Source organism: Mycteria americana, chromosome 3 (genome assembly GCF_035582795.1).
Source record: "Mycteria americana isolate JAX WOST 10 ecotype Jacksonville Zoo and Gardens chromosome 3, USCA_MyAme_1.0, whole genome shotgun sequence".
Taxonomy (NCBI): Eukaryota; Metazoa; Chordata; class Aves; order Ciconiiformes; family Ciconiidae; genus Mycteria; species Mycteria americana.
This window is the reverse complement of record NC_134367.1, coordinates 47,424,596-47,437,908: the sequence shown is the minus strand read 5'-3', so window position 1 is coordinate 47,437,908 and position 13,313 is coordinate 47,424,596. Positions and strand designations below refer to the sequence as shown.

The 13,313-nt window shown below is 33.3% G+C and overlaps 1 protein-coding gene across 2 annotated transcripts in view; it reads left to right on the top strand.

Annotated features, from left to right (window-relative positions):
* The window catches only part of ASCC3 (activating signal cointegrator 1 complex subunit 3), a 289,617-nt gene that overhangs the window by 199,951 nt on the left and 76,353 nt on the right, over positions 1 to 13,313 (top strand). For both annotated transcript variants that reach the window (XM_075498453.1, XM_075498452.1), the window contains exons 18-22: positions 577 to 741; positions 1,331 to 1,417; positions 3,664 to 3,840; positions 6,148 to 6,373; positions 10,119 to 10,273. In XM_075498453.1, coding sequence (XP_075354568.1) covers positions 577 to 741; positions 1,331 to 1,417; positions 3,664 to 3,840; positions 6,148 to 6,373; positions 10,119 to 10,273 — 810 coding nt within the window. The remainder of the gene's footprint in view (positions 1 to 576; positions 742 to 1,330; positions 1,418 to 3,663; positions 3,841 to 6,147; positions 6,374 to 10,118; positions 10,274 to 13,313) is intronic.

Sequence of the window (13,313 nt, the reverse complement as noted above, 5' to 3'; positions counted from 1 at the left end):
ATAATTAGAATATCCCAGCTGACATACCCAAAGCTTTTGGGGATGTTAAGAGTTTTTTTGCTAGCAAACATTTCAGCCATCCAATTTGAATTTTATTCTGTTTGGGATACAATTAAAGCCATCCTCGTGTCAGATACCCAGGCAAGGTATATCTTCAGCCATTTTCATAAATAGGAGATACCATAAGATGTCATGTTTTTGTGAAGTGATACAGTAATGATAATTTCATGAAGAATATATTATCATTAAAATTTCTTTCAAAAACTTCAATGTAAATTTATTTCTTAATCGTGCTGCTGTTCTATAAGTAGTATTAGTCTACATTGTATTGATAGTCTCAAAGCATTGTAAAAGAAATATTATTCTGACTGTTTTGTCCTGTACAGGGAGGTTTTGGTCAATAACGTCACTGTAACTGTTATTAGTGAGATTTCAGGAAAATCTTTACTTAATAACTGTACCTTCCTCTTATTTGCTTTCTGGCTTTGTAGGACTGAGTTATCTCAATAAAATTATTTATTTAACACTTTTTTAATCATTATTTTATACAAATAAATGTGGGTGTTTCATGTCTAGATAGATCCAGGTCTAGAAAAGCACAGAGAACAACTGGTAATTGAAGTCGGCAGAAAACTGGACAAAGCCCGCATGATTCGCTTTGAAGAACGAACTGGCTTTTTTTCTTCAACAGATTTAGGCAGAACTGCCAGCCACTACTATATTAAATACAATACTATAGAGGTAAAATATGATGTTCTATTTCTGGGGTTTTTCCTTCTTTTTGAACCTATACCTAAAATAGTTGTAAGATATTACAGAATATGTAGCTGATTTGTTCAATATATTTTTCAAATCATATTTACTGCAATGGGGAGAGAAGGAATAGAGAGGAAAAGAAAGAAACTAAGTATAAAGCAATACTGAAAAATTAGGCTTGGTGTGAAGTGAGATTTGAAATTTCTATAGTCTCTGCCTTCTTTTAGGTGGATTATAAGAAACATTTTGATATCAACAGCATGTGCAACTGTTGGTACATGATAGCACATTCAAGTATAGAATCTGATAACAGAAAAGTTTTTGTGCATGAAATGGTCATAAATTGCATGACTCTAGATTTTGGGGTGCCCAAATTTAGAGGGACTGTTTTTCTGAAAGTGCCAAAAAGTCGTTCTGGAAATTGTTCCTGTTTAAATTGCATCACTCTGGTCTTCCAATAACTTACTTGCATTTTAACCTTATACGCCTTTTAAAATCTTGGTTAATGTTTCTTTCTTTTGTGCTATATGTATTTTTTTTTCAGTGTTAAATCAATTAATTTTCTTTTTAATAGACTTTCAATGAATTGTTTGATGCTCATAAAACAGAAGGTGATATTCTTGCTATAGTATCAAAAGCTGAAGAATTCGAACAGATAAAGGTAAAGTTGTATCCTTTCATACAAAGAATATGTCTTAGAACTAGACACTTCTGTAGTACTCACTCCATAAATAGTAAGTGTCTATAGACCCAAGTTTTGTTAATTATTAAGCACTGTTATAAAATGTTTTCTACGTAGGCATAATTGCCAAGAACTATACATGCTCTCACTCAAATTTATATGTAGTTCAGCTTGAACTATAGTGCACATTTAATAACTAGTTATGGATCTTTGAGAATTCCTTTTAAATGCTTTTAAGAACTTTTCAGCTCCTCATTTATTAACAGGTGAAGATAAGTGTCCATTGGAATGGTGCACCCAGGGATAAGAGAGTTTTTTCTGTTTGAAGTTTAAACCATTATTTTTTATTATCTCCCTGAACAATTTGCTTTATCAGAAATGAGGCAGGACTCACTGAAGTTAACTTTGTGATATATATACTTCATGCAGGGAACAATATTAGATTAGCAGAATAATAAATTCTGATAAATTATTTTCAGATTTGAAATGTAGAAAGTTATTGTAACAGATTTTGTTGTGCAGGCTAGATTACTGTTCCAACCTCCCTTTTTGCCTCCTGTGTGGGTAGGACACAAGACAATACATTGCAAGCCAGCCTGAGCTTGTTTGCCCATGCTTCCATCTCATAGAGGTGCGAGCCAGACTCCACAGGGTTTATTAGCTCGGGCTTTTTGCCATTTTACCACAATTATACAACTTTCAGATCAGAGTTGGCTCTCATTCACCTGGCTCTGCAAACTGGCAGTGTGAATCCCTCACCATCTACATATTTACATATTTGCACAAATTGTCTGAGTATTACCATCTCTTTATCTAATGGAGAAATTCCATTTTGCTGTAATCTCTTCTATTATAGAAGATAATAAGCAGTGAGGTTTCACAGTGATACATGCAACGTTTTCCAAGCTAGAAGGGGTTTTTTATGATAGTGATATTGCTTTGCTAGGTCTAAATTTAGCGTAATTGAATATTTAAAAGGAAAGCATATGGAAAATATGATGTGATATGTTTCTATATTTGTAATAAAGTTAGTAGTGGTGCTTCTTGACTAAAGCATAGTTTTTCTACTTTGCTTTCTCAGATTTGTGTGGTATGGCATCAGTGCAACATAATTTCCAGTTTTTTGTGATTCGTTTGTTGTGCAGCTCTGAATGTTAAAACTAGTAACTGATTTTCACAAGAATAACTCAGGATTTACCCCTCTGTGTGATATAAATTGTGACTTTTGTTAATATGAATCATGTCTCCATAATGCCTTTAAAAATTCTGTATTTGAGATAGGTAAGTCACCGGTAGCTGAAATACAGATCTGGATTTGACCTGTACTGTGCTATGCAAGAGCAGAAAAAATTATCAAAAATGCTTTTGTAAGAAGAGCATAATATTCCTCTGACACTGGAGTCATCTGTGATGGTTGTGTCCTTCATCTTTTTCTTTCCTGTAGGACCAGTGGCTGGATAGTTGGGGATTTTAACCCAGTTGTCTTAGTGTCTTTTGTATGTCAGGTAGTCAGGTCCAAATGAAAATTATTTTCGGCTGGTTCCCTGCAGGGACCAAACATTTACCCTCTTTAAATAAGTTTTACACTAACAGACTATCAGTAAATCAAAGAATATGTAGATTTATGCTGGTTTTGCCATGTAAGGGTCATCAGTTAGAATGTGAAATGTTATGCATTATTCAAACCATAGATATTAATATTTCTTTACTCATATTAAGACTTAATCTTATTAACAGTGAAAATTTTAATATCATGAATCATAGTACTTCACAGTTTTGAGTTAAAAATGTATTATGCCACATGCAAACTATGTAACTATAATGAGTACATTTAATGTTAATTCAAGATTGCCCTAATCCAGATGGACAGAGGTTTTACTCTGGTCAAATAAAAAATGAAATCTCATCAGATGAAGGATGGTAGGGTCAGGAGATTCAATTTTTTTGGCATATCAAATTTTTGTATGTCAATGGCAACCTTAATAGATGATGATGAATAATAAAATGTAATTGTGTCACTATTAAGATAGTTTCAATTATGGTCTATTAGCTACATTGTGGAAGATTTGGGTTTGCTGCTTTTTTTTTCTTCTTCTTTTTTTTTTCTTAAAACTAGAGATTCCATTTAAAAATAATGTAACTATGTTATAAGGAAAATTTTATTTCAATGTAAGAATTTTTATCAAATCGCTCCAGCCTCTTCATAATGTATAATTGTGTTTTAGGTAAGAGAAGAAGAAATAGAAGAGCTGGATACCTTACTGAATGATTTCTGTGAACTTCCTGCTCCAGGAGGTGTGGAAAACAATTATGGAAAAATTAATATCCTCCTTCAAACATATATTAGCAGAGGGGAGATGGACAGTTTCTCCCTTATTTCAGATTCTGCGTATGTTGCACAGGTAAAAATAGTGTTTTTTACATATCTGTTGCTGTCTTCTGCTGTTTTCATTCTCCCAAATGTTTACAGTTATGTAAGTAGACCTTGATCTGCAACTTTTTTGTACATTTTTATGCAAATTGATTTGAAAGTCAGAGCCTTGTGTGTATGTGCATGTGTGATATAATATTTAAGTAGAAAAGATTTGCAAAAGCCTACCTTGGGAGACTATTGCATTTTTTGTTGATTATCGATGTCCTTTTTGTTCATATTACTCCTGTAGTCTTATTATATTTAGTAGTTCTAACTATGACTGCACAGAAATTTTATTCTTAACTTAATGGGTTTTCTTCTAAATCTGGAAAACTGTTGCAATCTATTTTATGCAATGTACTTTGTTCTGCAAAACATCATTTGTGTTTTATTCTCATACCTTGGTTTACACAAGAAAGATGTGCTATTACAATTTTATTGCTAGATGTAATCATGCAAATTTACATATCAGTCTATATATTTGACAAACCCGAATGGGCTTGGTTTGACACCCGAATGGTTGATAGTTATACAGCATGTTTAGTTATTACACAGAATAATAAGAGAACTGCAAGTCCATGACAGAACTGCTTGCTTACACAACTAGAGCCCATCTTAGAAAGAAAGGGGTGTTGCTTGAAAGTTTAGACTTCTGGATCCCGAAGAACTCAAAGTGACAAAATGCTCATAGGCAATCCCAGATGTGCAACAATAATGAATGTATAAAATAGATCATAAAGTTTTACTTTTTAGCCCATCCTATGTCTCTCTTTTTTTCTTTTTTCTTTTTTCTTTTTTCTTTTTTCTTTTTTCTTTTTTCTTTTTTCTTTTTTCTTTTTTCTTTTTTCTTTTTTCTTTTTTCTTTTTTCTTTTTTCTTTTTTCTTTTTTCTTTTTTTCTTTTTTTCTTTTTCTTTTTTTCTTTTACTTTTTTCTTTTTTTTTCTTTTTTTTTCTTTTTTTTTTTTTTTAACAGTCAGCAACATGTTGCATTGAATCGTTTTTGTCTCATCCTTACAAAACCAGTTTGGAAAGAATTGATCATAAAATTGCATTTAGTTGGTGCTAAAGATGAGAGTTACATATTCAAAAGTATACATATTCTTCAGCAAGATTTTCATACTAACATTACCTTCTTCAGAAGTGTTTACATTTCATAGCACGTATGGGTATAAATGAGAAAATTCTGAAATCATTATGCACATCATAAAAATTGTGGTACTTGCACAGCAAGATCGTTTTCAGTATGATTCTTTTAATCTTTGCTTTCAAGAGAATTGCTTTTATTTGTCTGTCTCAATTATAGCGTTTTTAGTGAGGCAACATGGTCGTCTTCTCAGATCTTCATAAACTGTACATGTGGAACCAGTACTACAAATTGTGAATTTTTTTTAATTGGATAGTGACTATTAAGAAAATCATTCATCCTTTCTAAGTAAAAGAAATGTGCTTCTTTAGTAACATATGCTTCCTATCACGACCAAATAAATTTCTAGTTTTTATTCCTGTTGGCATTGCAGAGCCAGTAGAGAATGATTGTATTCTGTTCAATGAATCAAGAACAGAATTGCTAATCCAGGCATAGTACCGGTAGGCCAAAAAAAAAAAAAACCACCCCACCAAAAAAAACACAACTTCATAATTCAGCTTGATAAGTTTATGAAAAGAATATCATAACTTACGTTTTCAGGATAAGACTGACCTTATTCAAGCTTACGTTAATAATTAATTTTCCAAGTCCAAAGCAGATTTATACAGTTTGGTTATACAATAGTATCACAAGATAGTAACATGTTAAAAAAAAGTCACTACTATTAAACTTCTGTGCAAATGTTGTGAAATTCAATGTGCAATGGGATGCTATTATGGAAGCACAGCTGAAGTGAAAAATTAAAACTTGAATTTCCATATAAACTGAGTTTGCAGGTATATATTATATGGGGAGAGAAGGAGGAAGATATTAAGTACGGTAAGTGAATTTGTTTCAGAAGTGATTGAGACGCAATAAATTTAGAACTCCCTAATTTTAGCATAACCGTGATCAAAATTCTATGGCAGACCTGCCACTACAACTTTAATTAGTTGCACATGTTTCTTTTCATGATTTCTGTAGGCAATCATGAGGTAGTTCTGCCACTAGACAGTGATGGAAAAAATAGTTTTCAAGAATGTTTGAAATAAGTTTAAAAAGAAAAATCTATTGTTATGGTTTGTCAAAGATGAGTCTATGGGATCCTTTTCATTTTACAAAGAATACTTGAGAGAATTACAACATTTTTGCTTTTTTTTCACTCTCCAGAATGCAGCTCGTATTGTTCGAGCTCTTTTTGAGATCGCCCTTAGGAAACGTTGGCCTGCAATGACATATCGACTACTGAATCTCAGCAAAGTCATTGACAAGCGGCTGTGGGGCTGGGTTAGCCCTTTGAGACAGTTCTCAGTGTTACCACCGTCGGTCCTCTCAAAGTTGGAAGAGAAGAATCTCACTATAGACAAGATGAAGGACATGAGAAAAGATGAAATAGGTGAGAAATCAGCAATGCTGATCTGCTTAAACTATTAGTAATCAATGGGCAAGTTAGAACTAAATCTGAGCCATTCATTAATATACCCACTCTGGTCTGAAAGCCACGTAGACACATTAATATGGTATTACGGTCTGTCCAATAAAGAAGGTTTATTCAGTCTCCACAGCTTGTAATATAGCACAGCTTTGAGGGTAAGGCTAGCCCATGTCCTGCCAGCCCCAGAACACATGTGGAATAGAGATGTATGTTGATATATATTTACATATATGTGTGTGTATATATATATTTATGTTGACCTGTGCTTCCCTTCTTGATCACATTATGTAATACACTACTATAAAAGGCATCTGTTTATTTTTGCCAGTTGGCAAAATGTGGCCTTTTTTTTTTTATTGAAATACTATTAACATGAAAAAGAATAATAGCAGATTATTATGTCCTGGTATACTATCAGTAAATGGCCTGCTTCTGAAACACTGCATTAATTTTCACTGAACATGGAGAATTCATTGTCACTGATGTCATTCCAGCAAAACCTTAATGGAATTTTTTAAAGGATTTGACACTTTGATAATGAGAAAATCCACAAGCCTACTGATAGACATAATGACAATTTCTAGTACGTGTGTATAAACTGTTGTGCATAAACTGTCCATCAGCTGGTTGAAGCCGAAAAAAAATTTGCTTGTAACGTATTTCTTTTTCCTATCTTAGTGTATTTTTTTCTTATTTGGGCTTTCTTTGCACCTGTTGTTGCCAAGTTGTTGAGAAACAAACTGCCATTTTTTAAAAAATCTAATTTTACAATAAAAATACAATTCATAGTCACTGCTTTTTAGAAGTTATAATCTCTGACTTGATATTTCTCTCATTTGACAAGAAAACTACATTCCTAACTTAGGAAGCTTTGTTACATGCCTACTTTAAATTGGAAAAGGTTGCATAAATACGTAAAAGTTTGCAGAATTAGAAGCTATATTTTTATTTAGTAGGTTAAGCCAAAGGACTATGAGAAAATTTTAAAAGCTTACTTTAACTGTGCATTATAATATATAGTAATTTTAAATGTACTAAAAATATAACATTTTATTTGAAGTGCTAGCATTATCATGCTTTTCTATTCAGAAGCATTATAGCACTTTTTTATTCAGATTTGTTAATTTGTGTGTCTTTGTGCAGTCTTTTTAATACTTAATATTCTTTTCCATTAATTGTATTAGTGCTTTTTTTCTTTTCTTTTTTTACGCTTCTTTCTCCCCATACCTGCCCTTGGAGAAGCAAGAAATTTTGTATTAAAATACAAAACCAGTTTTGCTTCCTTCAATGTAGTGGAACTAGTACTGACAAGATGGAAATGTATCAATATATACCTATAAAATGTCTAGTTTTGTTTTGTATTAACTTAGTTTGAAAGTGGATGACACTTGGGATTTCACTGTGAAAATAGGTCATTGCTGACTATATGTAATGATATTTCATGTTCTTCAGCTTGATAAACATCAAAGCAAGTTTATCTGTGCATCTCTGTGAAGTGCTGTCATTTGGCATACTTCTTCCTGTCTAGCCTCTCTTTCTGACACCAAGGGTGTGAAGGAAGTGCTTGTCTGGCAGCTGCCTTATTTTTATTTAAATTCAAAGCCATGTTGAAATGAGAAAAGGCACAGCTTCCAGGTGCTGCCTTGTTCTCTGACTCCATAGGACTAGTTTCAGTCTTAGCGTTTCTTCCTTTTTCAATGTTATTGTGACCCTGGAGATAGAATTAAAAAGACAGGAGCTAGCTGGCTAACTCAGTCCATGGCCTAGGGACAGATAAAAGCATCAGATGGGTGCCAGCTCTCCCAGTGAATGAAGAACATGTTGTGGGCACAAATCCTGGATTCCAGTGTACCACATGTTGGTCAACACCAATCTATGCGCTACTGCAACGTAACCATGGAGTTTCCAGAAAGCCAAGAAATCACTGTGTTATCAGAGATAAACAGTCCTGGTTTTTCAGAATATAGATGACAATCATTGTGGAATAAACAAAATTTTTTATTCTTTTGTTAAACATTCCTATTTTCTTGAATAGTCAGCTTTTGTTCAGAAGGTTTTAATATTTCTTAAATGCCATTGATAGTTTCTCATAATTAAAAAAAAAAAGGGGGGGGGGGTATAATATTTTACAGAAGTTGGGAGAGGAACCTTATTATTCCTTAGCAGATAAGTGTACAAAACCTCAGTGCTGTCCTGTACAAACACAAAAGTTCACCTCACACATCGTGATACAGAAAGTGATTTTTGGCACAAAAATGTGTACTTGGCTATATAAGTTTATTGAGTCATATCTTTGACTATTTGGCACCTACCTTTATTTAACATGATTGCTCAAGTTTTACCTCTAATTGCAAAAGCTAATCACTGTGCAAGTATGCTATAATACTGCATATATCACCACATTGTACCGTTATAATTGTTTTGGTTTTTAATAATCCACTTGCTGGAGGTGCACTTATTTTACCAACTGCAAATTAAACTGATTAAATACATGTTAAAGCTTTTGAATTAGGGATTTGCTTCTTAAGCAAGATCACCATTCATGACTTCAGAGTATAGATGAACACCCGTGTGAGGCAAAATCTGCCAGTTTGTTACATAAGAAAAACCGAAGAGGGCAAGTCAGGATCAATAGAAAAAATTAGCAATTGCAAGATGTTATACTTCTAAATGTCATGCAATAGCAAGAAAAAGTTTGTATCACCTTTTGGCTTTGCACATAATGCAAAGGGTAGGATTTCTTCTCTTTTTTTCTTTTTTTTTTTTTTTTAAATGGGGAAGTGTGAACGGGAACCACATAGCAATATCAGAAAATATCGGTAGCCATTTGTAAGGTAGCTTTTAACAGTGAGTACGTATGACCATTACAATTAAAATTTAAAATATGCTCCACATAATTAGATAAGCAAATTCAGTAAAAATGTGATATATCACCCTTCTTTCCCTAAATAAGCTAGAAGTTGCAATATTTTTCAGGAAAAAAAAGAAATCACTGCTACATACTTTGTTTTATATTTAAAATTAAGAGCAAGGGAACAGAGATTTCAGCTGTAAAATACAAGTAGGAATTTTTTTTTTTATTAATATAGTTACTTTATTACCTTAGTTACCATGACTGTGATAGAAAATAAAAAACATTGCAACATATAGTTTTTCCTTTGTCTCAGTTACACACTGGTGTATTCAGAAAGATCGGAGCTGCTGTGAGATGTTTACTAGTTGCGTGCATTTTTAAGCTCTTAACTACCTTTATTCAGTTTTATGAAAAGCATTCTGTCTGCTTTGAATCACTACGCAGGAATTGTAGAAGTACAAATGTGTGCCCTTCATTAAGTAAAAGGTCAGTATTCATGCTGTAAAAAAGGACTATATGACTTGGTAAGAGCCTGGTCAAAAAGTCAGTAAAGGAAAGGAAACTAGCTTGACATAATATGTTTTCAGTGTGAATTCTTAATAGTTATTTTAACCCCTTAGTTATAGCCAACGGGGGGGGGTTAATACTGATTTTTCTAGGCTCTAAATTGCTAATTCAAGTTAAGTATTACAAAATATTCAGACATGCCAGGTCAAGAGAGTCAGACATTTATGCACCTAAGAGCAAAACAAGCAAGCAATAATACTTCTCTCTAAAAGCCTATTTGAAAGTCGGAGTTGTATTATTTTTCCTGGAAATGCAAATTTGTTACACCTAATGTTTTCTTGGCAGGTCATATGCTGCATCATGTGAAGATTGGGTTAAAGGTAAAACAGTGTGTCCATCAAATCCCCTCCATCATAATGGAAGCAACGATTCAGCCAATTACCCGCACGGTGCTCCGAGTTCGGCTGAACATCGCTCCTGACTTCACGTGGAATGATCAGGTAAAAAAAAAGGAGGTGGAAGAAGGACGGGAAGCTCTAATTTAGCTTCAGTAAAGGACATGATCACAGGGAGTCCATAGCTGTTTGGATAAGAAAAAAAAGTATTTATTTTAGCTAAAAAGCAAATTTGATAATAGGAATGTAATGACCTTTAAGACTTCCATAGAAGGCCACACCCAAAGATCATCTTTTTATATCTGTTAATTGTTACAGGATTGCACTGTTTATAACATGTTGAAGCAAGTGCTTATACTGAATATTAATAGCAGTCACACACAGATTTGAGTTATATGCCCAAAAAGGAGAAGCAAGAAAAAGGGAGACACGAATGGCTCACTGAACTATGAATGAATGTCAAACGCAGAAAATAAAGCCTTGAAATACAGTTCATGTATGCCAAGTTCTGCTGCTCTTTATGGCTTTACAAATGTATATTCACAACATCAGTGCTTTTTTTTCTTTTGGGACTTGTCTGAACAGAAAAACTGAGATATGTTTGGAATGATATTCATCTGTATTTTATCGTGCAAATTTATATGAAAGGAGTTGTACTAGTTGCACATTTAGATATACCCACACCCTTTGATTCAGAATCTGTTCATTAGAAATAGATTTAAGATAAATCTAAATGAAATACAAATGTCCACATGGGGGCATTGTATTGTTGCTGGTACTTCTGAAACTTTCTACAGAAACAAGGCAAAGATACCTCAATGGGCTAGCATATTTTTCTTTTTTTACGCTTAGGAGATTTACGCTTAAGATAAATTATTCTGAAAGGTGGATATTAAGTATCTGTTCTTTTATTTAAAAATAATTTTTAAATCCCTTAGAATAAAAATTTACCTTAATGACAAGTAAATTAGAGTTAATACAAAGTAATTTCTTAATACAAAGTAATTTCTCAATCCATTTTTAGATTTTTCTACAAAATCTAGGTTCTTCTATATTTTTACAAACTGAAAATGGGTCCACACAGAATTATACTGTCTTATTTCGATTATGAACTTCTAAAGATATACCAAACCTTTGGCAAAAATCTATTTTCTGCTATGACCCCTTGACACAGTTTTCCTAATGGTTGCTTTGGAAACATTATGATTGTTTTATCAATTGAACTTATGGAGCTCTTTTTGTGTGAATTTGTATATTGGTACTCATCAAAAATTGGAAATTTTTTTTATTTTTATTTTTGTAAGGTAGCTGTTGATTTTTTTGTTTCTTCAGTAAATGAAACTTCTATCACAGTAAATAAACAAAGCTGTTAAATTTTAATAGTCTCTAAAAATTAATAACTGTCTTTTAAATTCAACCATTGATACTCCGAAACTGCTTCTCCATCATCATACAGTATTTTAGCAAGCTATTCAGAAGAAGACTATAGAAACTTACAGATATAGCTGTTATTGATACAAAAACTAGCTGCCAAAAAATTCCATTCAGAGAAGGGAAGTAGTCAAATGAAATAAGAATATTAAAAATTTAAATACCATACTTAACTGAAATGCCATTTGGCTAACATTTCATGGTTTTAAGACTGCTCCTTTACCTGGATACTTAATTCTAGAATGATCTCATCACAAATTTTGCACTTGCCTTTACAAGAGAAAGAAGATGTGTTTTGGTAGTCGTGAGACGTGACATCATCTTGATCTTTAATGGCTGCAGTTTTCAGTGCTGGGAGCCCTTAAGTTCAGTAAAAGCATGTGAGCCATATTGCAGTGGAAAATTCTTATTATATTGTTAGAAGCAAAGGACTATAAACATACCCAGACAGAGCAAGTAAGCCTTACTGCAGCCAGGAGGAGTCCAGCAGAAATAGAATAATGCAACTAGTATTAATTAGCCGAGTTATATATCAGACATGCAGTTTTAGGGCAATGGTTGCCCAAAATACAGGTATGTGTCAGTTCTTAAGAGCTCCCCAGAGTTCTTGAGAATCGTTACTGGAGACCATGTTGCGTTGCCTGTTCCCACATTGCCCTTCTTTCCCTATACAGCTTTGTCACAGGACTCTCCAAGACTAAGATGCTGTTACAGTTGATAATAAAATTTCTGAGCTTTGAACTATACCGCTTTCCTTAATTCTTCTTTCCTCTCTTAAATTCTCCTAAACCCTGATGAAGTAATAGTCTCACTAAAATTTTTCAAAATGTCACCTGCAGTGACCTGTGTCCTTTCAGTTTCACTGCTTCATTTCCCAGTGAAGCTGCTAGTGAAATTCAAATGTAATGAAAATGAATGACAGTGTCTTTACTGTCCATCTACTTATCTATCGTGCAACCGTGTTAAAAAAGAACCTTAGTTCTATTCTTAGTACATATTTTTTATCTTCAAAAGCCAGTACAGACTGTTTTCCAACACATACACAATAACGTATTATGCTGAAAATAACGTGTGCTGTGTGAATCAATAACAGATTCCTGAAGCGTTAAAATTGCCATTAGAAGCAACTATGCACTTTGTGTTTTTTCCTATTAACTAAAGTTTAGGAATAATTCCAACTTTTTTTCATCTTCATAATGGTTTTGTACCTTATCACAGTCCTCATCAGAAACATCAGAAATCTATGTTCATTTAATAGTATGTCTTCCATTCTCCTTTACTATGCATTTTTCTTCTTTTCCTAGATATTTAAGTAAAACGCTTGTACATTGGCACAAGTCATTTATTCTGACAAAGAAACAAAAATTCTTAACTGAGCATCCCACCTAGTTATGATTTGTGGCTTGCATTGCAAAATAAGGTACACAACAAAGCAAACAAAAATCTAGGATGGAATAAAGTGTTGCCAGATGGCATGGAAATAATCAAGAGACAGCTCTATTTATGTTCTTCTCACTTCACCTGTAGCAATGATTAGATCTACAGCCTTCTGAATCCACTTACTGTATCTTTCTAGAGGAGAGGGGAAGAGAGAGAGGAGGAGAGACGAATGTCACAATTCGGTGTCCAGTTTTTCCTGAGAGAATGTTTTTGACTGAAAAATGAGCAGTGGATAGCAAAAGACAATCCTCTATACAGAATCCGAAGACAGAAG